Raw genomic sequence first — 26176 nt, forward strand, 5'->3', positions numbered from 1 at the left:
CGTAACAATGCGTCGCGGAGATCTCAACCATTCTATAGCTGCCAAAGTCTATAGTTGGTGGCTGGTGGCGTGATTGTGAAGCAAAAACGCTAAGGAACAGCCTCAGTTTAACCAAGACCAGGCAGACTCATGTACTGATGGAAAGGGTCCATCGAGCATTGTTGAGGGTTGCTGAAAAAAAACCCATGAAATCAGCCAAAGAAATCACTCGTTGAGTTCCAAAGCGCTAGCAGCACTCCAAGTAGCACAATGACTACGCGTATGGAGTACAATTGTCGAGCAGTTCCTCATAATGCCGTATTTCTGAGGTCAATGCTAAGCGACACTTGAGGTAGTGTAAGGAACGACGTGACCGGAGAGTGGATGATTGGAAATGAATGATTTGGAGCTATGAATCAAGCTCTACCCTCTGACATTCCGATGGAATGTTTTGAGTTCGGCGAGTGCCTCGAGAACTTTACTTGTTATTATGTGTAATGCCAACCTGAAGTACGGAGGAGGTGGTTTTATAAGCTGGAGGTGGTTTTATAAGCTGGAGGTGGTTTTCTTGATTAGAGTGTGGTACCATATTGCGCTTTAGCAAATGCTAAACTTGGAAGGGTATGAACACTTTTAAAGCTTCTTTACTGCGCTTAGTAGAGGGGGGGATGATAGTTTTTATCAGCATTACAATTCACCCCATCACAAAACATCATCTATAAGACAAGGGTTTATGGAAGCTAACGTTCCCCAAATGGACTGGTCTGTCCAGAGTCCTGACCTGAACGCAGTGGAATACGTTTGGGATGAATTAGAACGTCGACATCGCGCCAGATTCCAGTGTACACCATCAGTACCTTCTCTGGTTTCTGCTCTTGACGAAGAATGGGCTGCCATTCCTCCACATACATTGAGACACTACATTGAAAGTGTCCCCGCACAGTTGTTCAAGCCGTAATAAAGGCGAATGGTAGGCGCACCAACTGTTGATGTCTACTGATAGGTGTCCGGTTACTTTTGATCAGATAGCTTATATATTTTGCGCAAGCGTATCATTCAAGCTTGTTTAATTCATAAGCCAGTAAAATAGACGAAATAGATACGTTTTGAGTCAAATGTCTGCTTTTTAATGGAGGCAATAAAAGTGTTAGTATACATACATGTCACTTTCAGTGAACATTTAGCTTCACGATAGTGGAATACGTAGGTGAACAGTCTTATTGTAATTTATTTCCTGGATTCATGATATTTCACAATCGTTAACCACAAAAATTGAAGTTGCATCAGTACACTCACCTCAGAGATGATGCTGATTCACTCAGCTTTCTTCACAGTTTGAGTCTTCTTGTACGCTTGCATGTAGAAGTCGTAGAATAGACCGAAGAAAATGGCAGAGTGGACAAGGAGGAAAGCAGCTATCAGTTTCGGATAGCCGCAGTCAATGAAAAGAACTTGCGCTGAATGTATAAACACAAGGGTGAACTGGGCCTGTAAGAGAAAACAGAAGTAAGGAAACTGTTTAATGCACCGAATAAAACCTGGAGGTCAGTCCATTCAGTGATCGTCACTCCATAACCTTAGATTCATATAGTATTTATTGTCTTCTTGTATTTAATTTGTTAGTAAGGAAAAGACTATCATTAGCTTCATATGATTTACTGTTTAGTATAGCCTTGCGTGTGTATTCCATACTGCAGTCTATGCTAGGCGAGAGATTTTTTTTAAAGTTAGAGCAAAGTTTTTATGTACACTTAGTTTTTAATACACAGGACTCCGAGAAAAACTGCGAAAAACTCGCGAATGTATTTGCTAACGACTGTCAGATTATGATATTCCTGTCGAAATTGTTAGATAATTTTATAGAAACTTTTTCTAGAACGATACGCTTTTCCAACAAAATTGCGTTTCAGGACACTTGGAAATCTTGTTTGGAAGCACAGATGAATGTATCCATTGTTATTCTCCTTTCAACAGAAGGAGTAAAAATTTAACTGGAACCAACGTTTCTTAGGAATATTGAATAAAATAATTAATTGTCATAAAAGACAAGTGTGACAGTAATACTAAAATGAATTGTTTTTGTCTTGGTAATTCGTGTGTTGCTCTGTTGCGTGCACACACAGTTACGATTGTCCAGCAGACGAGTAAGTGACAATACTAGAAATGTCAATACGAGGAGGGTAGATCAAAATATAGATCGAAAATCGAGAATTTTATGTTAAAGGGTGGGATTTGAAAGAAAGACATGGTATTAATGAAGTGGAATTCGCAGATTAATGGAAAGGAACGAAGAAGGAGAAGAAGAAAAAGGGAAGTCATGGGAAGAGAGAAAAAAACGGAGGAGAGATTGCAAGAAAAAAGTGAGTTTTCATGTTGGAGAAGGACGAAAACATCTAAGTCGTTATAACAGTCTGCCCGTAATATGGGAGAAAACTCAATGTTGACTGCCTCTGATCTGTACACTGTTTCAACGAAGTGCACTGACTATAGAACTTGTGTGTCGTCTCTGATATCGGTTTCTTGTAAGGATATTTTTTTCGCTAACTGATTAAACCATACCGTACAGGAAGGTGACTTTTTAGCGCAGGCGCACTGAACTACGTGGGTGGTGCATTATCTGAACTATTTCGACATCGATGAACACGTGAATGTGTTGAAGCTGTGCAGGCGAGAATTTCTCCAACATGTTATCGCTGTATACCTGTGTAACCTCCACAAGCTCATTGGATTCTGTTGTTCTCTTTGTTCCAGACTTACGTATTTATTCTTTGGTTTGTTTTTCCGAAAGTTTTTGACATATTTCTTGCTGGCTGAACTATTTCCTGATCTCATGGATCGTCTCCACGTGTAAGATACAAACAGTGACAGTCAACCGTTAGAACAGCGTGTTTTCCATGTTTATCTTGACGCCATTAAGATGCACCGTTTTCTATATACCTTCCCACTCTAGATCAAGATTGGCTGGTTTGATGTTTAAAGCGACTAAATTACTAAGGTCATCAGTCCCTGTTGATCAAGAGAAAGGCCCAGTCAGATATTTCGTTTGTCATGGACGAAAAAGTAATATTTTCTTTCATTTACCGTGAGAAGCGTTTACGTCCTGTCTATTGCCAAAACTTACAAACGGATTTACAATTCCAAATAAGTCCACTTTCAAAGACCAAACGTATTTCTCTTTCATTGATGTTTGCCAGGTATACTGACGAAAAAAGAGTCCATGCCCTCGCAATCAGATTTTTATCTTTTTGGTTCATCTGCTTACTTTTAGCAGTCTAGCTTTCATTTCATTAAGGTCTGACCTGCTGTGCCTGGCCTTTTACAGCTGCAGATTTGAATACATGAATAAAGGAATCTCATACCTACAACTGACAGAAAGGAAGGTCCAGTCAAATGTTTTGATGGTAAGGGTCCCGAAATTGAATTGTAAGGTCCTAAAGGTCCTAAAAATACATTTTTGTCCGTTTTATCTACTTCGAGGAATCATTGCAGAGGTTGAACAAAATTATGGAAGGACGCAAGCTTGAACATAAATGCAGATGCTAGCCAAGTCAGCAGGTTGCGCTGCTGTATTTGACCACAGACGGCACCTGTGCAGTGTCCTCAATACTTTGCAAGTGTCCATAGTGGTCGGAAAAATTTTCTATGTAGTTGTGTGACAATTATGTCGGACCAAAGTGAATTTGGACGCCGGCAAATAGTCGGTGGTTGTATGGTGGGTGCCTCCGCAAACAAGATAGCCGAAGCGTATGGTGTTTCAAAAGGTACCGCATCGAAGATTTATGCCGCATACAATGAAAGCGGAAAAGGCATACAACGAAAGCGGAAAAATGTCTTCCGCTAAGTCAAAATGGGGACGAAAACGTGTGTTTGTTGATCGTGACAGACGGTCATTGAAGAGGAGTTTCACAAAAAATAAGGGGGAGACAGCTGCAAAAGTCGCTGGGGAACTGAATGTCGCTCACGAACCCTGTCAGCCGGCCGCTGTGGGCGAGCGGTTCTAGGCGCTTCAGTCTGGAACCGCGTGACCGCTACGGTCGCAAGTTCGAATCCTGCCTCGGGTATGGATGTGTGTGATGTCCTTAGGTTTAAGTAGTTCTAAGTTCTAGGGGACTGATGACCTCAGATGTTATGTCCCGTAGTGCTCAGAGCCATTCGAACCCTGTTAGCATCAAAACAAAGCGAACAGAACTCCAACCCACTCATTAGTGTTGTGAATGTCCGTAACAGGAAAACGTTGTACCAAAGCCATAGAACCTGGACTACTGAGCAATGGAAGAAAGTAATTTGGTCGGATGAGTCTCGTTGCACACTGTTTCCAAGTTCTGACCGAGTTTACGTCTCAAGAGTGAAACATAGCGGAGGTTTGGTGATGATTTGGGGAGCCATATCGTGGTATTCCATGGGTCTCATGTTTACTTTGCAAGGTTGCATTACTGCCAAGGATTATGTGACCATTTTAGCTGATCAGGTCCATCCCATGGTACAATATTTGTTCTCCGTGGTGATTCTGTGTTCCAAGGCGACAGAGCTCCTGTCCACACTGCTCGCTTTATCCGGTGCGGGTTTTGTGAGTACGAGGGTGAATTGTCGCATTTCCCTGGCCACCGCAGTGACCAGATATTATTATTATTGGGCCTTTTGTGCTCTACTTTGGAGAGAATGATGCGAGATCTCTACCCATCTCCATCATCGTTACCTGGACTTGCCGGTATTTTGCAGGAAGAATGGTATAATATTCCCTTTAAAACCATACATGGCCTGTATTTATCCATTATTAGACGACTGGAAGCTGTTTTGAATAGCACTGGTTTTCCTATACCGTATTAAGCATGGTAATGTGTTGTGTTTGTGGTGTTCCCATATTTTTGTCCACCCCCTATACGTTCTGCCAGTAAAAATGTCAGTGCGGCTGGGAGATTAAAGGACGAGAAAGTGGAAAGACTGAGGGGAAAAAAGATAATGGACAGAGGAAAAGTTGAAACCAATAGAGGGTTAGCAATCCCGTGATCCAGATTGCAGATTACGTTTATTTTGTTCCACATCATATGACACAGAAAAGAATTAATTTGCATTTTGGAGTACCTATCTTCCATCGTTAGTACAAATTACTGAATGGCGTCGAAGCTCTCGCGGTTTTTTTTTTTAATGTGGACTGCTTCCCTTTGCTCACAGTTGACCCGTGAAAATGAGTTTGCCGGAATTTTATCTCCTAACATCTCCATGAAATGTGGAAGTAGTATTTACACGTAAAGGTGACTGAGGTCTTGCAATGATTCGGAAACGTGTAATAGAATCCATAAACTGAAAGGAGAAATGAAATTTGAAAATTATGAGCTTGTTACTGTGATTGAAAACCAATCTAGTACTCAAGTGTCTAAGAACTACAATGGGTTATCGATTTTGAGCTGAAAGGGTAAGAAAGTCACACAGTAAATTTAACTGTACCATATGGAAGGATATGGACAATCTATGGACAATAGAAGAATTAAAACTGCTAAAACAAGTTGCGGCTTTACATCTGGTTTTGTAAGATTTTCATTATACCACTGAAGTCTGTGACAGTCAAAATTATTCATGTGGACTAAGACCGAAGACTGGCTCTGAGCACTATGGGACTTAACTTCCGAGGTCATCAGTCCCCTAGAACTTAGAACTACTTAAACCTAACTAACCTAAGGACATCACACATATCCATGCCCGAGGCAGGATTCGAACATGCGACCGTAGCGGTCGCGCAGTTCCAGACTGTAGTGCCTAGAACCGCTCGGTCACTCCGGCCGGCTAAGACCGAAGACCCAATGGTCATAACATTGGTGGAGACCCTGGACCAGCACTCGGGAGAACCGAGAGCTAAATACCCATTCGGACCCTTCAGATTAAATTACCCCTGTTCTCCTGTAAATTTCCCCTGTTCTCCTGATTGTAGATATGGATCATGCAACAAGCTATGGTCAGTATATTCAAATCGGCTAACCTCTGTATGTAGCGAGATTCCTCGCTCTTAGGCGGACAAATAAAATCTAGTTGCCGGTATGGAAACTGTGCCTCAGTCTCTCCCTTACGTGTTGAGTGACAGTCACTGAACTATCGGAGCAAATAGTCTGAAGCAAATACAGTCTGTACACACCACGTTCATGTCGTTGCTAACCGTCAGCTGCTCTTGCAAAGTCTACAGGAATACCATGCAGGAATGGCAGTCTCATGAGAAGAGGGTTACGGGAGGGAAAACGAAGAGACCGCATCCGAAGATATTCGATGGTTTAAACACTCCTGACATTTTAAAATGAAGCGCTGAACTGGAACACGAGTGGGGATTTCAGTTTCTATAGGGAAAGGGACAGCTTTGCTAGTACCACAAGCTAGTCAAGAAAATGAGATCATAGACGCAGTTTGAAGTTTTCTGGTGATCCGTGACCTTAATTAGGTAACTTCGTGAAGGTAGGTGGTCGTGAAAGGTACAGACATGGGGTTAAATCTCCGCTCACCAAAAAGTTTTGTTATAAATGTTCTGCGGATCAAAACAAGTAAGGACAGGTACTTCAAGCAACAACTGATATGAGTTACTGAGCGCCACCATTAATTACCTCTGACGCGACCTATTTCTCTAGTATTGCACAGATCTCCCAGATAGACTTTTCCACCTCTTGCGTTGAAAAGTCTGTGTTTTTGAATGGTGTTTTCAGTTTACTATGAAACAAAAATGGTCGTAAGGCTTTACTGGCCGGGAGACCCCGTCTTGGGTTTTTCGGCCGCCTGTTGCAAATCTTTCTGTTTGAAGCCACTTCGCTGACTTTCGCATCTTTGAGATGAAGATGAAATGAAATGGTTAGGACAACACAAACATCCAGTCCCTGAGCGAAGAAAATCTCCAACCTCCTGAAAATCGAAACCGGGTTCAAATGGTTCGCCGGCCGGTGTGGCCGTGCGGTTCTAGGTGCTTCAGTTTGGAACCACGTGACCCCTACGGTAGCAGGTTCGAATCCTGCCTCGGACATGGATATGTGTGATGTCTTAGGTTAGTTAGGTTTAAGTAGTTCTAAGTTCTAGGGGACTGATGACCTCAGATGTTGAGTCCCATAGTGCTCAGAGCCATCAAATGGTTCAAATAGCTATGAGCACTATGGGACTTAACTTCTGAGGTCATCATTCCCCTAGAATTTAGAACTACTCAAACCTAACTAACCTAAGGACATCACACACAGCCATGTCCGAGGCAGGATTCGAACCTTCGACCGTAGCGGTCGTACGGTTCCAGACTGAAGCGCCCAGAACCGCTCCGCCACTCCGGCCGGCTCGAAACCGGGATCCCGTGATCTTGAGGTAGCGACTCTAACTACTATGGACTTCAATTTAGCGTTACACCTAAAATAAACAAACTGAGAAAACATGTACAGTTAGTGTAAAGCAAAAACAGACATAATGTCTTATGGGATAACAGCAATCAGTGATTTTATAATGTTACTTTAAATCCGTCTTGATTGCAAATTTTTTTTTATTCATATGACCGGTTTCGGTTCATTCAGAACCATCTTCAGATCTGATATTTCAGTTACAGGAGTAACCCGTCAAAATCCAGCAACTTTCACATGCTACGTCACATGTGAAAGTTGCTGGATTTTGACGGGTTACTCCTGTAACTGAAATATCAGATCTGAAGATGGTTCTGAATGAACCGAAACGGATTTTAAGTAACGTTAGTGTAAAGGTCTGCCTAGTGTGCAGTTTCATCGAAACTATCCAGTTATTCTTCAGTATCTTTATTGATCTGGAATGTATTACTTGTAATGTATTTTGTGTACAGATTTTAGCAATGTAATTTTATGTTAGAAACGGTTATTACACTTTCTGAATCTGTTCATCTATAGCAGATGTGAAATATACTATCCATGGAAGTTCCGTTCGAAGCTGAAGCTACCCTACATGGTGCGGCAGTTTACACAAGGAAGAAGAAGCTCATGAAATATAACTTCACATTTATCTTCACTTGATATCGTGTTATACTTTCTCTTTTTTATAGTGTTGCAGAGTACTGAAGCTGTAGAATGCGTTTGTGTACTGACAATGGCCTGTAAGTGTAACTTTCACACTGAAAAATTTTCATTTCACCTTTTCCTTATTTAAAAGTGCTATACGTGAACTGAAATTACTCTATGTCAGTGCAAAAGAATTCCAGGCTACTCATGATATTTCAAACTAGTGAACTTACATGCATACGCGAAAATGTAATTGCTTTTATGTTTTTACTCCGTCTCTCATCAGCTAGAAGTTTAAATTAAGATTATACTGGCGAGTCATGCAGAGCATGAATGTTGTATCGAGAAATTTGTGAAGAGTAAATAGTGGCAAGTATGACGTAATTATAATGAGTAGTAAAATGAAAGAGAGACCGATCGAACAAAAGGAAGTAAACTGTTTATTATTTCAAAAGTAATCGCCATAGCTGTTAAGGGGAGCCGGAGGTGGTCAAATCCAAAAAATTACGATTTTATTTTTGCTACCGAAAATTAATTGGAACATTCCTCTTTAATGTAAACTTTGAATTATTGTTCTACTCGCCCTAGAAGTGGAGTTGTTACCATTTTCCCCCACGCCTGCAGAGGAAATGGGCGGCCGCTGAATGCATCTAACACTCTCTCGTGACTTTCTGGCGAACTGCTTGGGATTTTCTCGGCCTGTTACGCATACAGCGCCTTATGTTACGCATACAGCGAGTGTGCAAGGGTTGGCTACAATGTTGTCTGTGACAAATGAAGCGCTAAGAGCGCGGAACATCGTCTCTTTGCTGCTTACCGTTTCGAATTAGTTCAGTGTTGCGCATGTTGTTGGTAGTATTATACTTCTTGTGTAAAGCGTTGTTCTGGTTACGATGCCACGTTTTAGTAACCGTGTATATAAGAAGAGGAAGAATGCAGGGAAAAGAAAATTAACACTAATACCAAGTTGTGATACTGCAATTACTGAAACAGTGCGTTCTTCTGCTAAGCAACACATGGCCGGCCATAGCCCTGTGACATCTTCTAGCAAGAAGCTGACTGGTGGAAGTGACAGATTTCGTGACTATGTTAGTGAACGTGATGATATTAACGAAGTACTGAATATTGGATTATTATCTTCTGTGCTGAAAGAAAGTGTTCTGTGCAAAATGTGTTCAAGTGTAGGAGTGGGACTAGAGATAACAAAGCACTTTGGTTTAGCTTGTGAGATGAAGATAATCTGTGCATGTTGCAAGTATCAAGTGACTTTCTACAATTCACATGCCAGTCTCTTTGGTGAAAATGGACGATCTAGAGTGTTTGATGTGAATGTTCGACTTGTGTATGGTCTTCGATCCATTGGAAAAGGGTCTGCTGCTGGTAAACTGTTTTGTGGTATTATGAACTTGCCATCGCCTCCAAGCAAATTTGGGTACTACTGTGAACTGGTAGGATCCTCTGTTGAAGATGTGGCTTTGAAAACCATGAAGGAAGCAGTGGAGGAATCTGTAGAAACGAACGGTGGTTCTAGGGATTTGGTAGTGGCATTAGATGGTTCCTGGCAAAAGAGGGGTCATAAATCCCTGAATGGGGTTGTAAATGCTACTTGTGGTGATAGTGCAAAAGTGATAGATGTTGCAATATTATCAAAACATTGTAGGTGCAAAAATAAAATCAAAGGAGAGCACAGTGGAACCTGTGAGGCAAATTTTAGTGGATCAAGTGGGGCAGTGGAAGTGGATGGATTGAAAGAAATTTTTGAACGTTCAGTTCCCAGATACAACGTTAGGTACAAATACTACCTTGGGGATGGTGACTCCAAAGGTTTCAAGACTATAGAGGAACTGAAACCATATGGAAATGAATTTGTAGTTGAAAAGTTGGAATGCATTGGGCATGTGCAAAAGTGTATGGGTGCACGGCTTCGAAGGCTCAAACAAACTTTGGGTTCAAGTAACCTCAGTGATGGAAAGACAATAGGAGGGAGAGGCAGGCTTACTGATGAGGTGATTGAACGTCTACAGAGATACTATGGGTATGCTATAAGGAAAAATACTAGTAATGTTAGTGACATGCGAAAAGCAGTGTGGGCATTGTTCCTTCATACTGCCTCTTCCAATGAATACCCTCAACACAGCCTGTGCCCAAAAGATTCCTGGTGCAAATATAATGCAAAAAAGGACTATGATCACAAACATGGTTTGCCAACAGCTGTGATAAATGCAATAAAACCAATTTTTCATGACTTAGCACAGCCAGAATTGTTACACAAATGTCTACACGGAAAGACGCAGAATCCTAATGAGAGCGTAAACAATTTGATTTGGAAAGTGATTCCTAAAAGGGTGTTTGTAAGCATAAAAACACTGCACATTGGCATTTATGATGCAATAGCAACCTACAACCAAGGGAACAGTGTGAAGTGTGAAGTTCTGAAGGCATTAGGATTTACAGCTGGGGTGAACACTGTACGAGCACTAAGAAATATTGACAGAGAAAGGATAAGAGGAGCAGAAAGAAGAGAAAGGCATATGAAGTATGATGGAACAACAGGCCAGAAAAGAAGACAGAAGAGGAAGCTTTTGGAGGATGAAGAAGAAGACCCCGATAATCCATCCTATAGTGCAGGAATGTATAGAGACACTTTGATAGCCATTTCCCGTAAATTAGAATTTTTCGAATATAAGGAACATTTTCTCAAAATCCACTCAAGCTAGAGAGATAAAATTTTTATACAGCACTCCTAGTGGTCAAACTTACATTTTAACACAGCCATTTGGCAATATGTTCAGTAGTTTCGTTTCAGTTTAATTATAAAGCAATTATTTGTAAAAAAATTTGGGTCATTAATAAAAAAAAAATAATTGGAAGGAAACTAGAAAAGATACTCCAAAACCCCTCTGTCATAACTGCAATACTAAACCACTCTATATGTAAAAAAAAATTCAAATTTTTCTATTTGGTAGTTTATTCATAAATGTTCCTCAAACTTAGTGATTTTAACATGGGCAGCATAGGCACCTCCGGCTCCCCTTAATACATCTATTCCAGTCAGGCAAAAACGGTCAGTGCCTTCATGGAAAAGATGTTTGCGGATGCATACGGAAACAGGCGTGCACCTTTTCGTCTGAAGCAGATCGACGACCACGAATGTCTTTCTTCAGGACTCCAAGAATGTGGAAACCTCATTGGGAGAAATGAGCACTGTATGGAGGACATGTGAGGGCTACCCAGCGAAACTTTAGCAGCGTAGTGGAAAAAACCTTGGCACACGTTGCCGAGCTTTTTCGAGTACGCTGCAGAACTTTCGCTGGGAAGCACTTACATATCTTCCATACACTTCCGATCTCTCTTGATGCGATTTCCATGTTTTTGGAGCCCTGGAGGAAGATATTCGTCCGATCTCTCCTAATGCGATTTCCATATTTTTGGAGACTTCCATATTTTTGGAGACTTCGTGGCTGTCTTCTTGTTTCGGACGAAGATGCTCAAGCCTGGGTACAGTTGTGTTTCCGTAGGCAACAGCAAACATTTTACCTGAAGGCAATGACCGTCTTGTCTCACATCGGGATGAATGTATTAATAGTTATGGCTGTTACATTTGAAAGAATAAACAGTGTACCTGCTTTTTTTCATCTGTCTCGTTTTCATTTGATTACCCCTTACGAAAAGTGACTGGAAGAGCGTTGTATTTAACTATGCTGGAAAACCATTCTTGTACCAAACTTGTTGAATTACAATATTTTCAAATACACTAATGCGTGCAGCTTTTCAGCGTTTTCGTTGAAAAGTGAAGAATACTGTCAAATAGTTAAGTACAGTTCCGTTCTTCTTTAAGTCGTCTTTTATACATATTTACAAACAAGATGCACCACCACAAGAGTATTTTACATTGGAAAACTATCTTTTACCCTTCACTACAGACGTAATATATTAGTAAATCTAATGCTACTTTTTAGGAACTGTACATAACACAAGAAAGAGATGAAAAACTGTAGTGTAGGCTGCATAGCAGAGCTCTAGAATATATTCATTTTCTGTACAAGGTGTCTGAAGGCTTAAATTAGCCGCCGTTAAAGTTAGTTGTTTCATTCATAAATAGAAGTTAACAGAAGGAACTGCATCCACCACCTTCATAACGCCATATAGAGATAGCGTTTACATATTCATTTTTCAAGACCTGTATTAGATTCCTCAATAACCTGTAATCTTGCCGCAGCTACTCACCATTTTGGCCTCAGATTAAGGAGTAGTCCAACTTGACGACAAGACAAGCAGAGCTGCGAAGTCGCTTATTTCAGTCCACTGGAGAAAAAGCTAGCAGTATCTTAAAAATCAATGTTAAGTATAATGGGGAAGCTGACAACGGCGAGATCTCATGCTGTACACGAATTACCGTCAATTCATCCCAAAACAATTAGTTTCTTTTTACAGGAAATTCAGAAATATGCTCAGGCAAATAAACTCAAAAACAACAAAGGTCTCAGAAAAGAGCAAACGAGGTAATACAGAGAGCTGCACTTATATCCTGAGTCGTGTATAAAACACAATTCGACTACCTTGATTTAGGATGTTTATGATTTCCTTGAACCTCTACAAGTGACTGTCGAAAAGGTTCCTGTGACAATACCATAGTAGAAATTTTCCCCACGATTTACCAAGGCTGAGTTAGAGGTCCGCATTAAACTGAACTGTGCAAAACAAAAGGGCCACTTTTTTGAAATCCCGTTATTTTCCCCCAGTGCGATGCAGGCAATTGTGAAATTTGACTGAAATGCAGCATTCGCTCGACGATGCTTCAATCGTGATGATTAACTCTTTTGCCAGCCGCGGTGGCCGTGCGGTTCTGGCGCTGCAGTCCGGAACCGCGAGGCTGCTATAGTCGCAGGTTCGAATCCTGCCTCGGGCATGGGTGTGTGTGATGTCCTTAGGTTAGTTAGGTTTAAGTAGTTCTAAGTTCTAGGGGCTTATGACCTAAGATGTTGAGTCCCATAGTGCTCAGAACCATTTGAACCCTTGATTAACGCTTTACACCATCAGAAGTCAATATCCATCGCCAAGCAACAAACAGCATACTGCCGTCAAAACAGGAAATATTCACATTCTGACTGCTTACAGCGCCATATTTTCACCTGGTGGCAGAAAGTGGAACTATTGTTTTTTCCAGCATACTTCGCGAGTGCACCGATTAATGAACATATCTACATTGTTTTAGCGTCCTGCGATGTATACAGCTCGCACGGTAGCCCTCTTAACACCGTCAGTTATGTTATAACCATCCGGTATATTTCCACACGAAAAAATCCCACCGGTTGATGTCGATGTGCCAGGCAGGCCACGGTAATCGCGAGCCACGACCCGTAGACTTAATATTGCAGATTCATGCTACATATTCCCGAACAGCTGCTGTAACATTAGCATGACTGTGCAGGTGCATACGTTGTATTGGGGAAAACGTGTTTATTAGGATTATTGGCTTGTGTCATCTTCTGGGCTGCCCCTATAGCTGAGTGGTCAGTGCGATTATCTGCCACGTGCAGGACGCGCATTCGATTCCCAGTACTGCTAAAGTTTTTCCTTGATGGGAGGACTAGAACAGGTACACTCACCCTTATCATGCTAACCGAGGAGCTACCTGATCTGCTAACCTGACAAGACCGGAAGAGCGGTAATATCTTTTTCTATGTTCTCCTCTTAAAAATCAGACCGCTTTTATGTCCTTATCTCCTTTCCTGAAACCGCAACCTTGTTCCAGCTCTGCCACAATACCTCCACTCGTTCCCCATCCTCTTCCACTACTAGGAACTTATCTAGTTAGTTTACATATCTTAAGCTGTTCTCTTCTGTCTGCAGCATCACATTCAAAGTAACCATTGAATCACCTATCCACACCACTCCTTACCTTCACATCCACGATTTAATTTCTTCACTAGGAATTTTTCTTTGAATCTTATTGCTATCCTCCATCAATGACAGTAACGAAATTTGGAATACTGGATAAAACCAGCATCATCACCACATCCTCTGATTAATCAAGAAACTTTTTCCATTTTTAAATTTATGCGTGTATTATGTTTCATTTATTTCAGAATTAACAATTTCATTATCATCCTTCAAGTGGTAAATTTCTCTCAGCTGAAGGGCATGCTTTCGTAGCTGCTGACTATCTTCAGTTGGAGGAATGAAAGAACATTATAAAAATAAGTAGAAGGGAAACAAGAAAAAAACACGTCATATAAGCATAGGAAAGTGTACAGATACACACGTACACGAGATAAAAGCAGAATTTTTTAAAAAGTTTAGTTTATCACATCGGACGTTACTTGGTAAGCACGGGAAGTAGTCGCTAATACTGTACAATGGTATCCTGAACGGGTGTTGCACTTGCAATGGCAATCGTATTCTAATACTTCATACTGAGTCTACATCTTCTTACTTACAGGGTGTCTATAATTAAACTTCCGCTGCTTGAGCAAGTGTGGATGGAAAATTAATTACCGTATGGGTACCCAAACTTTTAGGAATGATATACAGATTGTGCGCTGCAGGATTTGCTTTGTTCGCAGTGTTAGTGTCATGACGTTTTGTTAGGCGCCGGTACTGTTTCGGGGCATGAGTTGAAACACAAGCATCAGTGTGCATTACTGTTGCAGACGGTCAACTTGGGTCGGGACAAGGTGAGCAGGGCTTTACTCGTAAAGCTGTTTTATCAAAACAACTGCGACAGCGATGCTGCTTTTCCCGAGTATCGACGGATTAAAGAAACACGGAGAGGTCCTCCTTCCGCAGCGGGGTTGAAGAACATGATTCAGAAGTTTGAATTAACTAGCTTTTCCGGAATTGTTCCTGGGAAACGCCGACGGTCAGTTATGCCACAAACTGTTGAAGAAGTTACTGTTCACATGGCTGAGAATGCTGGACGCAAAGTGCGATCTTCAAGCAGTGCACGAGCTGTGTCACGGCAACTGAACATTCGATGATCCACCGTTCGAAAGTGCTGCGAACAATCTCTAGTGCGGTTCCAGGCTGTCGCGGATGCATATGGTCGTCTCATTGAGCAACGTTTATTACCTGTTTATTACTTGTATTATTACGGTACTCAGTCAACGTATGTTACCTTCTCATATGGAAATTAAACTGTGTTTGTTTGAATGGTTTATTCGTTATTTATCTTTCACATCTCCTTGCAAATGTTTCTACGAAGTTTCATTATACTGCGATCAATCATTTTGCATGGGTGACTTATCAAGCAGCGAAAGTTTAACTATAATCGCCCTGTAAATTACAATTCACTGCACTTGCATATTGCATGGCGAAAGGTATTCCGAACCTTTCTCATACTTTGTCTTCCACTCCTATCAGAGTCTGTTGTCTCTTCATCCACTAAAACGAGGAAATAAACATAAAAAAAATGGGGTTAATGTAACATCGCCGATGAGGTCACTAGATCTCAACATTAGCATTAAGAGATTTATGGAAGCCACAGAAAACCTAAATCTGTATTGCCGGACGGTGATCTGAACGGCTGTCCTCCCAGTATTTTAGCTTCTGCGCCAACTCGTCTGACCCTGTACTTCACTCGCAGAAAACGGGAAGAAACAGGTGAAAATAAGGAAACAACTCGAGTCTCGCCGCAAATTACAGAATGCTGCTGTTGGACCATTTTCAAACTCATAACGGAACTACAGGACGACCGTGTTCAGAGAACTACCTGGTTAGTAACCAGATCATAACATTACTCCCGCAGACCTATAATCAGCTGGCGAGACACACTTTTCCTGTGCAGGCGCCAGCTAGAAACTTACTCCGTCCTGCGCTAGCTGACGGCCCGGTTGAGAACTTTCACGCTCAGATCAAGTAGCTGCCGGTGATTCGCTATGCTTTACACTCTGGCAGATAGCTGTTTTGAAACATATTTTGATTTGGCGCCGACCACCGTGTCATCTTCCGCCAGTTGCGTCATTGGATGCGGAATGTAGGTGCGTGGGGTCAGGAAACCTCTCTCCTGGCCGTTGTGTTTTCATCACCTTGAGCCGCTGCAGCTAAGTGGAGTAGTTCCTCAGTTGGCATTACAAAGCTGAGTGCGCGCCGTTCCAGGCCTCCCACCAAGGAAAAATTCGTGGGAGTGCAGGGAATACAACCCTGGACCTCCACATAGCAGTCAGAAGCACTGACCACTCAGCTACGGTGGCAGATGGCACACATTTATAGACTGTAGTTTCGTCATCCTCGCCATTCTGTTGCTGGGTATGGATTAAAAGGATTTCGTAACTTCCCCTATGGCATCACGGAAACTGGTTACATGTGTGTGCGAACAGCAGTGTTATTACACGGACGGAAATGGAAAATGTTACAGCATGAATACATTAACTGAACGCTACAAAATCGATATTCCAGCATTTCCTTGAGCTGGCGATATGCTGATTAAAATTCCATCCTTAGGCACACTTACTGTCAGTATTTTCAGTCAGAAAAAATCATTCATGTAGATGAAGAACAGTGTGAGAACATGATAGCTGTTGGGTGTATCAAACATTATTCGAACTTTTCAGATGGAGATCGCAACATAGCAACATAGCATACGTACACGTACTGCTTTCAGAAATGTTGAATCACTCGCATGAGTGTCGTGGGAGCACCATAACAACAGATCACACAAAACTTGACTTAAGTGCAGTGACTGCAGAACGAGATGGACTCAGGACAACAGTGTGATCAGAAGAGCAGGCACAAGTCCTTACTTACCACAGACAACAGATAATTGCATACTTTGGAGCCTGTGGCAACCGGGACATTGTGTGGCATTCTATAGCGTTTAGCGATAAGCATCTCTTGTTTTTGTTATGGTTAGATCGACGTGCAACGTGTCTATAGACGTCCTGGTCAGAGATCACAGGAAGCAGTGGTTCTCGAGACCCTTAGCTCTCCAACTGCTGTGATCATTGCGTATGTGAGGTAACGGGCGAGCTGTGGCGCCCTGACAATGTTCTAAGTTCGGAGTTGGCGTGGCCGCACGGGCCGCTCGGCAAGCCGGGGCTCGTCAACAACCGCGTGGTGCCGAACATTAGCTGGAGCAACAGGAATAGCCCCAGTGGGTGGTCCAGGCCGACCGCGTGGCTGGGAATTCCATGTTGACGCTGTGTCGAGGACTGTGCTTTGTGTCGATGAAGGAGATTTGTATTCTAGGAGTGTCAAAGATGGCGGACTTTGTGAAACCATAATGGCAGACATTTCACAGTTTGTGTAGTCCTTCTGGGAGAAGAGCTTCTGTGGAGTTTGGAAGGTAGGATACGAAGTACTGGCGGAATTGAAGTTCGTGAGTCGTGCTTGGGTAGCTCAGTGGCAGTCCGCCTGTAGCCGCGGAGCAGCTCGGACTTGTTTACGTCCCGGCTGCGAACGTTCGCGGAAGAAGCGGTGTTTACACCGTGTGTTACTGTTTGAATCGAACGCAATGGCACACAATTTCCGAAAAACCACGATACAGTTCACGTTCTGTAACGAGTATGCAAGACCGAAGGCTTTCGAAATCGAACGTTTCTTGAGGGACGAAGTGCATCTTAATTACACGGAGATTATTGGAATTCATTTATCAATCGTGAGCAGCACTCTGTACGTCAAGATGACTGACGACGCAGCATGCGATAGGATCATTGAAGCCACCAAACGAGGATTCCAGTTCCGACACTCCGATGGTCATATTGGCGAAGTTTTAGTCGCTCATTCGGGCCTAGGCGTGCGTACGATTCGAGTCTTCGAGCTGCCTTTCGAGGTGGCTCTGAGCACTATGGGACTTAACATCTATGGTCATCAGTCCCTTAGAACTCAGAACTACTTAAACCTAACTAACCTAAGGACATCATACAACACCCAGTCATCACGAGGCAGAAAAATCCCTGACCCCGCCGGGAATCGAACCCGGGAACCCGGGCGTGGGAAGCGAGAACGCTACCGCACGACCACGAGCTGCGGATGCCTTTCGAGGTACCCGAATCATTGGTCACTGAATCACTCCAGCCATATGGCAGAGTTATTAGTCATACGGCTGAACGTTGGGCAAGTTTTAGCACGTATCCAGTGCTCAATGGTGTTCGACAGGTGCGCATTGCCCTTACGAAACATGTGCCATCGTACATAAACATCGGCGGCTGTAGAGCTATTGTCATCTATGATGGACAGCCCCAGACATGCTCCGGGTGTGGTGGTGAAGGACATCTTCGATCTGCGTGTATGCAGAGGAGACTCGTGTAACTCCCCAGCGACTTCCAGAATCCGGCTACACCAACGTCACTGCCGATGACTTACGTGACGGCGCTTCGCGGGGAAGTGACGCCGAGGTCGGAGCGCACTATCGTACCGACGCCGCAGTTGATTGAGGCGCCTTCGGACCCCACTGAAGAAGGAATGGCTCCGACCAACCTCAGACACTACCGGTGGTGCAGAAAGAGGATGACAGCATCACAATAGGCATGGAAGCTGAAGTGGAACGGCCCCAGGGCGTTGTGGCGGCGGTGAGAACGCAGGAGATGCAAGATTCGCCAACACCAGAGGCCGAGGTTAGGGTCCGCAAACAACGCTCGCCAAAGCGCCGCAAGAAGCGCCGACTAAACTCTGCGGAGACGCTCCCTTCTCATCTTGGGAGCCCAGATGAGTCTAACACTATGCACCCGTCTGACTTGGAGCCACAAGCTTCGGGTGTCGCAGACCATATGAATTCGGACAGTGAAAAGATGTCATGTCGTTCAGACGACGCATCAGCTCAGGGGCCTGATACCCCTTCTGCGGCGGAGTCTAAAGCTGCGAAAGAACAACAGATGTCACACATCAATGCCACACAGGAAAATTTGGAGCACCCCAATAATATCAGCTGGTATGAGCAGAACGACGAAATCACCGATGCGGACCATTCTATTGGTGGGGACTTGCATCCGTCCGCATCTCAAGACACCGAATGCCGCAGGGACACGTCCGTCGGGCGACCCTCTGCGGATGTGCAAAGGGACTATCGATACGGTGAAACTTTGTCATTTTAACATCATATGGAGATGACAGCTACTCGACCCCAGGCATACAGAATAGGGACAGTGAACGTAAATACCATTAGATCGCCCGTGAAACAGCAGTTGTTTAGGGACATGATATACGCGTCGGATGTGGATATACTGATGGTGCAGGAAATTTACATTCCTGAGTTCCAGGAAGTACATGGATACATCTCCTACACCTCGCCGCACTCGAACAACGACAGTGGAACGGCGATATTGGTCCGGGACGGGATTCCGGTTCGCGACCTGGCTTATCTGCCTTCGGCACTAGGACTGGCGATAACTGTTAATGGAATTCGCATGCTCAATGTTCATGCCCCTTCCGGCACAGACAACAGACGGACGCGTGCGAGATATTATTTGGAAGAGATTGTGCCCTTATTTACCGGCAGATTCGATCATTTCATTATAGGCGGTGACTTCAATTGTGTTTTAGCCCAAAAAGACCAGACTCCGCATTACAATACCTGTCGTGAATTGCATGTGCTATGCCGGGATCTGGAGTTAAGCGACACCTGGGACATGATTCATAGGAACCGTGAGGGATATACTTTTTTTACCAGTCACTCGGCGAGCAGACTCGATCGAATATATGTTTCGTTTGGCCTACAGCATAAGGTGGTCGACGCGGAACGATGACCTGCGGCTTTTACTGATCATCTGGCTTACATTTGTACCATATCACTCCCTAGGCAAAGTGTGTGGAGAAGCCGCGGGACATGGAAGCTCAATTCGTCACTTTTGGCGGACCCCGAATGTCGTCAGAGAGTCGAGGAGGTATGGGCCACATGTCAACGCCGTCTACCAACATATACGTCCGTGGTTCAATGGTGGCTCTAGTGTACTAAGCAGGCCATAAGAAGAGCTCTAATAGAGTATGGTCGGTATAAGACGAGATGGCAAAGAGACACTCTTGATTGTTATTACGCCATGCTTCGTGAGCTGCCATTCCAGATGCCGTCTACAGACCATCATGCGGAAGTTCATCGTATCAAGGCACAAACCCTATCGATCACGCGACGACGACTGTGTGGCATCCCAATACGGGCAAGATGTCTCGACACCATCACTGGGGAACGTACCTCGATGCACCATGTGTCGCGGGAACATAAACGTTACCGCCGGGCATTGGTAACAGCGCTCCACGGTTTAGATGGCAGTCAACTGACAACACAACAGAACATTGCAAATGAATTTTTAGAGCATTTCCGCCACCTCTATGCCGGTACACCGACGGACCGTCGGGTGGGGGAAGAGATACTGCAACAGCTGCAAACGACACTGATAGAGACGGATAAGGCAGCGCTTATGGAGCCACTCGCAGAAGACGATATAAAGGTGGCAGTCACAAAAGGAGCGGCGCACAAATCACCAGGGCCAGATGGGATTACGCTAGAGTTTTATCGAGAATTCGTGGATATGATGATGCCACAGTTGGTGTCGATGTAAAATGAGACGATGCGTCCGGATATGCACCTACCGTCGGATTTTGTGACGGGCTTTCTTCTTCCCATCCCGAAGATGGCGGGGAGTCGCAGCGTTAATCAATATCGGCCTCTCACTATGCTAAACACCGACTATAAAATCTTTGCACGACTACTAGCGTCTCGTCTCAAGCTGGCGATATCCATGACAATATCCCCTGATCAGGCTTGCCTAGGGGTGAGAAGCAACATCTCCTCGGCGTTAAGTGAATACCGTGACGTTATCGCCCTTGCGGAAACGTGTAAAATGCGAGCAGCGATGATATCTGGGGACTTCGATCGTGCGTTCGACAGGATAAACCATGACTTCTTGGCGTCAGTCATGAGCCGAATGGCGATTCCACCTGTTTTCATCTCCATCGTTATGAGGCTAATACGAGGGGCTACATCGAAGGTGATTGTAAACGGTCGGGAAGCGGGCTCGATTCCCATTAACAGCTCAGTCAGACAAGGGTGCCCACTCTCCATGATGCTGTCTGCGATAGCGATTGAGTCACTGATGTGTGTTATGAGGCACTCACTTACTGGGATAGCTCTTAATGAGAACTCGTTCGTTTGTGGCGCATATGCGGACGACCTGATCCTTCTTGTCAGATCAGAGCATGAAGTGCGTCAGGCTGTTGAACATCTAGACACTTACGGGACGGTGGCAGGCAGTGTCGTTAACATGACGAAATCCAAAATTATGCACATTGGACGGGATCTGGAAGACGTACCGGGACCGTTTCAGACGGTGGAATCGCTGAGATGTCTGGGGATCACATTTACCCGTTCACTACGGCGGTCAGCGGCGGCGAGTTCTCGGCTGCTTCTGCAGAATGTTCGTCTGACGATACGCAACAACTCACTGAGAGCCTTTGACATGATCCAACGTGTGGCATACACTAACGTTCACATAGCGTCACGACTGCCCCATTTAGTGCAGATCCTACCAATACCGAAGGGTATTGCAGATCGCCTCATGGCTGCCTTTGATTACTATGTTAGTACTGGGATGTTATTTAAGATCAAATATGACACGTTAACGCTACAGTTCCGGAACGGTGGCCTCAATCTCACAAACGTGCGAAACAAAGCTGTGGTGCTTTACATGCGAGCGATGATACGAAATTGGAAACAACGAAAGCATACCATAACGTCAGATCTGATAGAAGTACTTGTTCCGCCTTCGTACAAACCCCCTATTGCGGTGGGCAATATTTCGCCTTCTCTTGCACACATTGCCTCATTTCTTGTTGATTACAGTTATGTTCGTCTGAAAGTACCTTCGACGAGAATACCCACGACTCGGGAGATCTATAGGTGCTTGATGGATCACCATCGCCGCAACATAATGGAATTCAAATACCCGTCGAGAACGTGGAACCACATGTGGTGTGCAGTGCATACTCCATTACTGTCAACAGCAGCGAGATCGATGTGGTATATTCTTATAAACCGTAAACTTGTGACCAGGAGTCGATTACATACAGTTCATATGGTCGATTCTCCTCTGTGCACAAACTGTGGACTGTTAGCAACGGAATAACATGGTTTAGTGTGTGGCGCAGCGAGGGACGTCTGGATGCTGACGCGTCGAATACTGGCCTTCCTTCGGCGCACTAACTACACAGAAATCACATCGGATATACACTCCTGGAAATTGAAATAAGAACACCGTGAATTCATTGTCCCAGGAAGGGGAAACTTTATTGACACATTCCTGGGGTCAGATACATCACATGATCACACTGACAGAACCACAGGCACATAGACACAGGCAACAGAGCATGCACAATGTCGGCACTAGTATAGTGTATATCCACCTTTCGCAGCAATGCAGGCTGCTATTCTCCCATGGAGACGATCGTAGAGATGCTGGATGTAGTCCCGTGGAACGGCTTGCCATGCCATTTCCACCTGGCGCCTCAGTTGGACCAGCGTTCGTGCTGGACGTGCAGACCGCGTGAGACGACGCTTCATCCAGTCCCAAACATGCTCAATGGGGGCAGATCCGGAGATCTTGCTGGCCAGGGTAGTTGACTTACACCTTCTAGAGCACGTTGGGTGGCACGGGATACATGCGGACGTGCATTGTCATGTTGGAACAGAAAGTTCCCTTGCCGGTCTAGGAATGGTAGAACGATGGGTTCGATGACGGTTTGGATGTACCGTGCACTATTCAGTGTCCCCTCGACGATCACCAGTGGTGTACGGCCAGTGTAGGAGATCGCTCCCCACACCATGATGCCGGGTATTGGCCCTGTGTGCCTCGATTGTATGCAGTCCTGATTGTGGCGCTCACCTGCACGGCGCCAAACACGCATACGACCATCATTGGCACCAAGGCAGAAGCGACTCTCATCGCTGAAGACGACACGTCTCCATTCGTCCCTCCATTCACGCCTGTCGCGACACCACTGGAGGCGGGCTGCACGATGTTGGGGCGTGAGCGGAAGACGGCCTAACGGTGTGCGGTACCGTAGCCCAGCTTCATGGAGACGGTTGCGAATGGTCCTCGCCGATACCCCAGGAGCAACAGTGTCCCTAATTTGCTGGGAAGTGGCGGTGCGGTCCCCTACGGCACTGCGTAGGATCCTACGGTCTTGGCGTGCATCCGTGCGCCGCTGCGGTCCGGTCCCAGGTCGACGGGCACGTGCACCTTCCGCCGACCACTGGCGACAACATCGATGTACTGTGGAGACCTCACGCCCCACGTGTTGAGCAATTCGGCGGTACGTCCACCCGGCCTCCCGCATGCCCACTATACGCCCTCGCTCAAAGTCCGTCAACTGCACATACGGTTCACGTCCACGCTGTCGCGGCATGCTACCAGTGTTAAAGACTGCGATGGAGTCCGTATGCCACGGCAAACTGGCTGACACTGACGGCGGCGGTGCACAAATGCTGCGCAGCTAGCGCCATTCGACGGCCAACACCGCGGTTCCTGGTGTGTCCGCTGTGCCGTGCGTGTGATCATTGCTTGTACAGCCCTCTCGCAGTGTCCGGAGCAAGTATGGTGGGTCTGACACACCGGTGTCAATGTGTTCTTTTTTCCATTTCCAGGAGTGTACTTTTTCTACCGGACAAGACCTTTTTTCCCAAACAAAAGACGCATGCGGTCATTTGGATCGCTGGACATGCGACGAAATATTTGTATTCGTACGATATTAAGTCCGTGATGGATTATTGGATATATATACAAGAACAACACGAGCTCATACGGAGTCATACGAAATAAAGGACTTACTTTTCCAATTGTCTTATCCCTAGGAGGGCACAGATGTACGAATAAAGATTGTTTGTTTACCCTGTCTTTCTGTTCCCAAACAGAAAAAAGTGGTCGCGTTGTTGGACCATAAGCCGGAGGATCCGCGTTTTTATTTTTATTTTATTTTTTCTTAAAACAGAAAAAAAACCAAAAACAGAAAAAGTGGTAGAGCACTTGCCCATGAAAGGCAAAGGTCCCGAGTTCGAGTCTCGGTCCAGCATACAGTTCTAATCTGCCAGGAAGTTCCACATCAGCGCACACTCCGCTGCAGAGTGAAAATCTCATTCTGGAAACGCCTGCTTGTTTTGGTAAACGAATGTTGGAAACTGCACTGATGGCAACAAAATCGTAACACCAATAAGATGCTGTGCGACATAAACGAAAGTTGGTAGGCGTTTATCAATGAAGTTTATTAAAATTTCGCGCCAGTCATATGAGTGACTTTCGTACGGCCACTGTGAGGATGAAAATCATTTTTGCTTTACATACACGCTGTAACAGCCGTGAGCGTCAGTTACCTTTGATATTGGATGTGATGAGTTGATGTCAGTCAAGGATGCTATTATCAACACCTCACTGAGATTTAACGAGGTCAAGTAATAGGGCTACGAGAAGCTGAATGTTCCTTCTGCGATACTGCTGGAATATTTGACATGACTCTAGCCCTGTACATGACTGCTGACAACGGTGGTCGCGAGAATGTACGGCCGCAAGAAGACCGGGCTCCAGACGGCCACGTGGTTCTACCGAAAGGAACGACCAAGTGATTGGCATATCGCTCTGGCGCATCGTGCTGCATCTGCAGCAGCAGTTTGAGCAGCAGTTGACACCACAGTGACACAGCGAACTATTACAAATCGGTTACGTCAAGGGCAGCCCCGAACCAAACGCCCTGTAGCGTGCATTCCACTGACTCCAAACCACCGCCATTTGCGACTTCAGCGGTGTCAAGCGAGAGAAGGTCCACTGTGTTTTATGATGAAAGCTAGTTCTTCCTAGGTGCCAGTGGTAGCCATGTGTTGGTTATAAGGAAGCCAGTTGAGGTCGTACATCCAACCTGGCTGCGTGCTAGACACACAGGCCTTATGTCTGGAGTTATGATCTGAGGTGCGATTTCGTATGACAGCAGGAGCACTCTCATGGTTATCCCACGCACGCTGACGGGAAACTTGTACCTCAGCCTGGTGATTCGACCTGTTGTGCTGTCATTCATGAACTGCATTCCGGGGGGTATTTTCCAACAAGATAATGCTCGCCCACACACCGGTGTTGTATCATCAACACGCCCTAGGGAGTGTCAACATGTTGCCTTGGCCTGGTAGATCACCAGATCAGTCTCCAGACGAGCTCACACAGGGCATCATCAGACGACAACTCCATCGTCATCCAAACCGTCCGTGTATTGGCCAAGTGCAACTGGCATGGGACTCCATCCGAAAAATTGACATATGGCACCTGTACAACACAATGCATGCACGTTTCCATGCTTGCATTTTATGTTCTGGAGGTTACATCGGTTATTAAAGAACTGGCATTTGACATCTGCAATGTCTTAAAAATGGTTCAAATGGCTCTGAGCACTGTGGGACTTAACATCTGAGGTTATCAGTCCCCTAGACGTAGAACTACTTAAACCCAACTAACCTAAGGACATCACACACATGCACGCCCGAGGCAGGATTCGAACCTGCGACCATAGCAGCAGCGCGGTTCCAGTCTGAAGCGCCTAGAACCGCTCGGCCACCGCGGCCGGTGCATTGTCTTACGTCGCGCTTACATGAACCTGTGATCCTGCAATGTTAATCACTGAAATATGTTACCTAGACAAATGTAGTCCCGAAATTCCATTACTCTACATTAATTTTTTTTTTTTGGTGTTGTGATTTTTATCCCTCAGTGTATTTAAAACTGGCATATATGGTCAATAATGTTCACGCCGGTCGATTTTGTGAACCATGGGGAGGTTGTGAATCTTCAGGTTTTCGCGGGATACATGCGGACGTGCATTGTCATGTTGGAACAGAAAGTTCCGTTGCCGGTCTAGGAATGGTAGAACGATGGGTTCGATGACGGTTTGGATGTACCGTGCACTATTCAGTGTCCCCTCGACGATCACCAGTGGTGTACGGCCAGTGTAGGAGACCGCCCCATTATGCCTTAATTGTCAGTTACTACTCGGATGTAGCTTTTTCCGGACAGACGGTTCATTAAATCTTACCACATTGTTGTGAAGCGTGTTGGGGTCTGTGGAAGAGCGCCGAGCATTGGAGGGCTACCACTTTGAGATGTACTGATTTGTTGTCCTAGAGTGATGTATCTTCCATTATATATCGCAGATGTTTAAAAATAGCGTTTCTACAGAAGCGTATAGAGACTTTATGTTCACCCTGTATTTGTCCAGAACTAAGCCACACATATTTTGAAGGCAACATGAGAGTGAATGAAAAA

General features: G+C 44.8%; 1 protein-coding gene across 2 annotated transcripts in view; it reads right to left on the minus strand.

Annotated features, from left to right (window-relative positions):
• LOC126470325 (elongation of very long chain fatty acids protein AAEL008004-like) overlaps window positions 1-26176 on the minus strand; it is a 355626-nt gene that overhangs the window by 9563 nt on the left and 319887 nt on the right. For both annotated transcript variants that reach the window (XM_050098108.1, XM_050098107.1), the window contains exon 9: window positions 1276-1467. In XM_050098108.1, coding sequence (XP_049954065.1) covers window positions 1294-1467 — 174 coding nt within the window. In that variant the 3' untranslated portion in view covers window positions 1276-1293. The remainder of the gene's footprint in view (window positions 1-1275; window positions 1468-26176) is intronic.

The sequence above is a fragment of the Schistocerca serialis genome, chromosome 3, assembly GCF_023864345.2.
Source record: "Schistocerca serialis cubense isolate TAMUIC-IGC-003099 chromosome 3, iqSchSeri2.2, whole genome shotgun sequence".
Classification (NCBI taxonomy): domain Eukaryota; kingdom Metazoa; phylum Arthropoda; class Insecta; order Orthoptera; family Acrididae; genus Schistocerca; species Schistocerca serialis.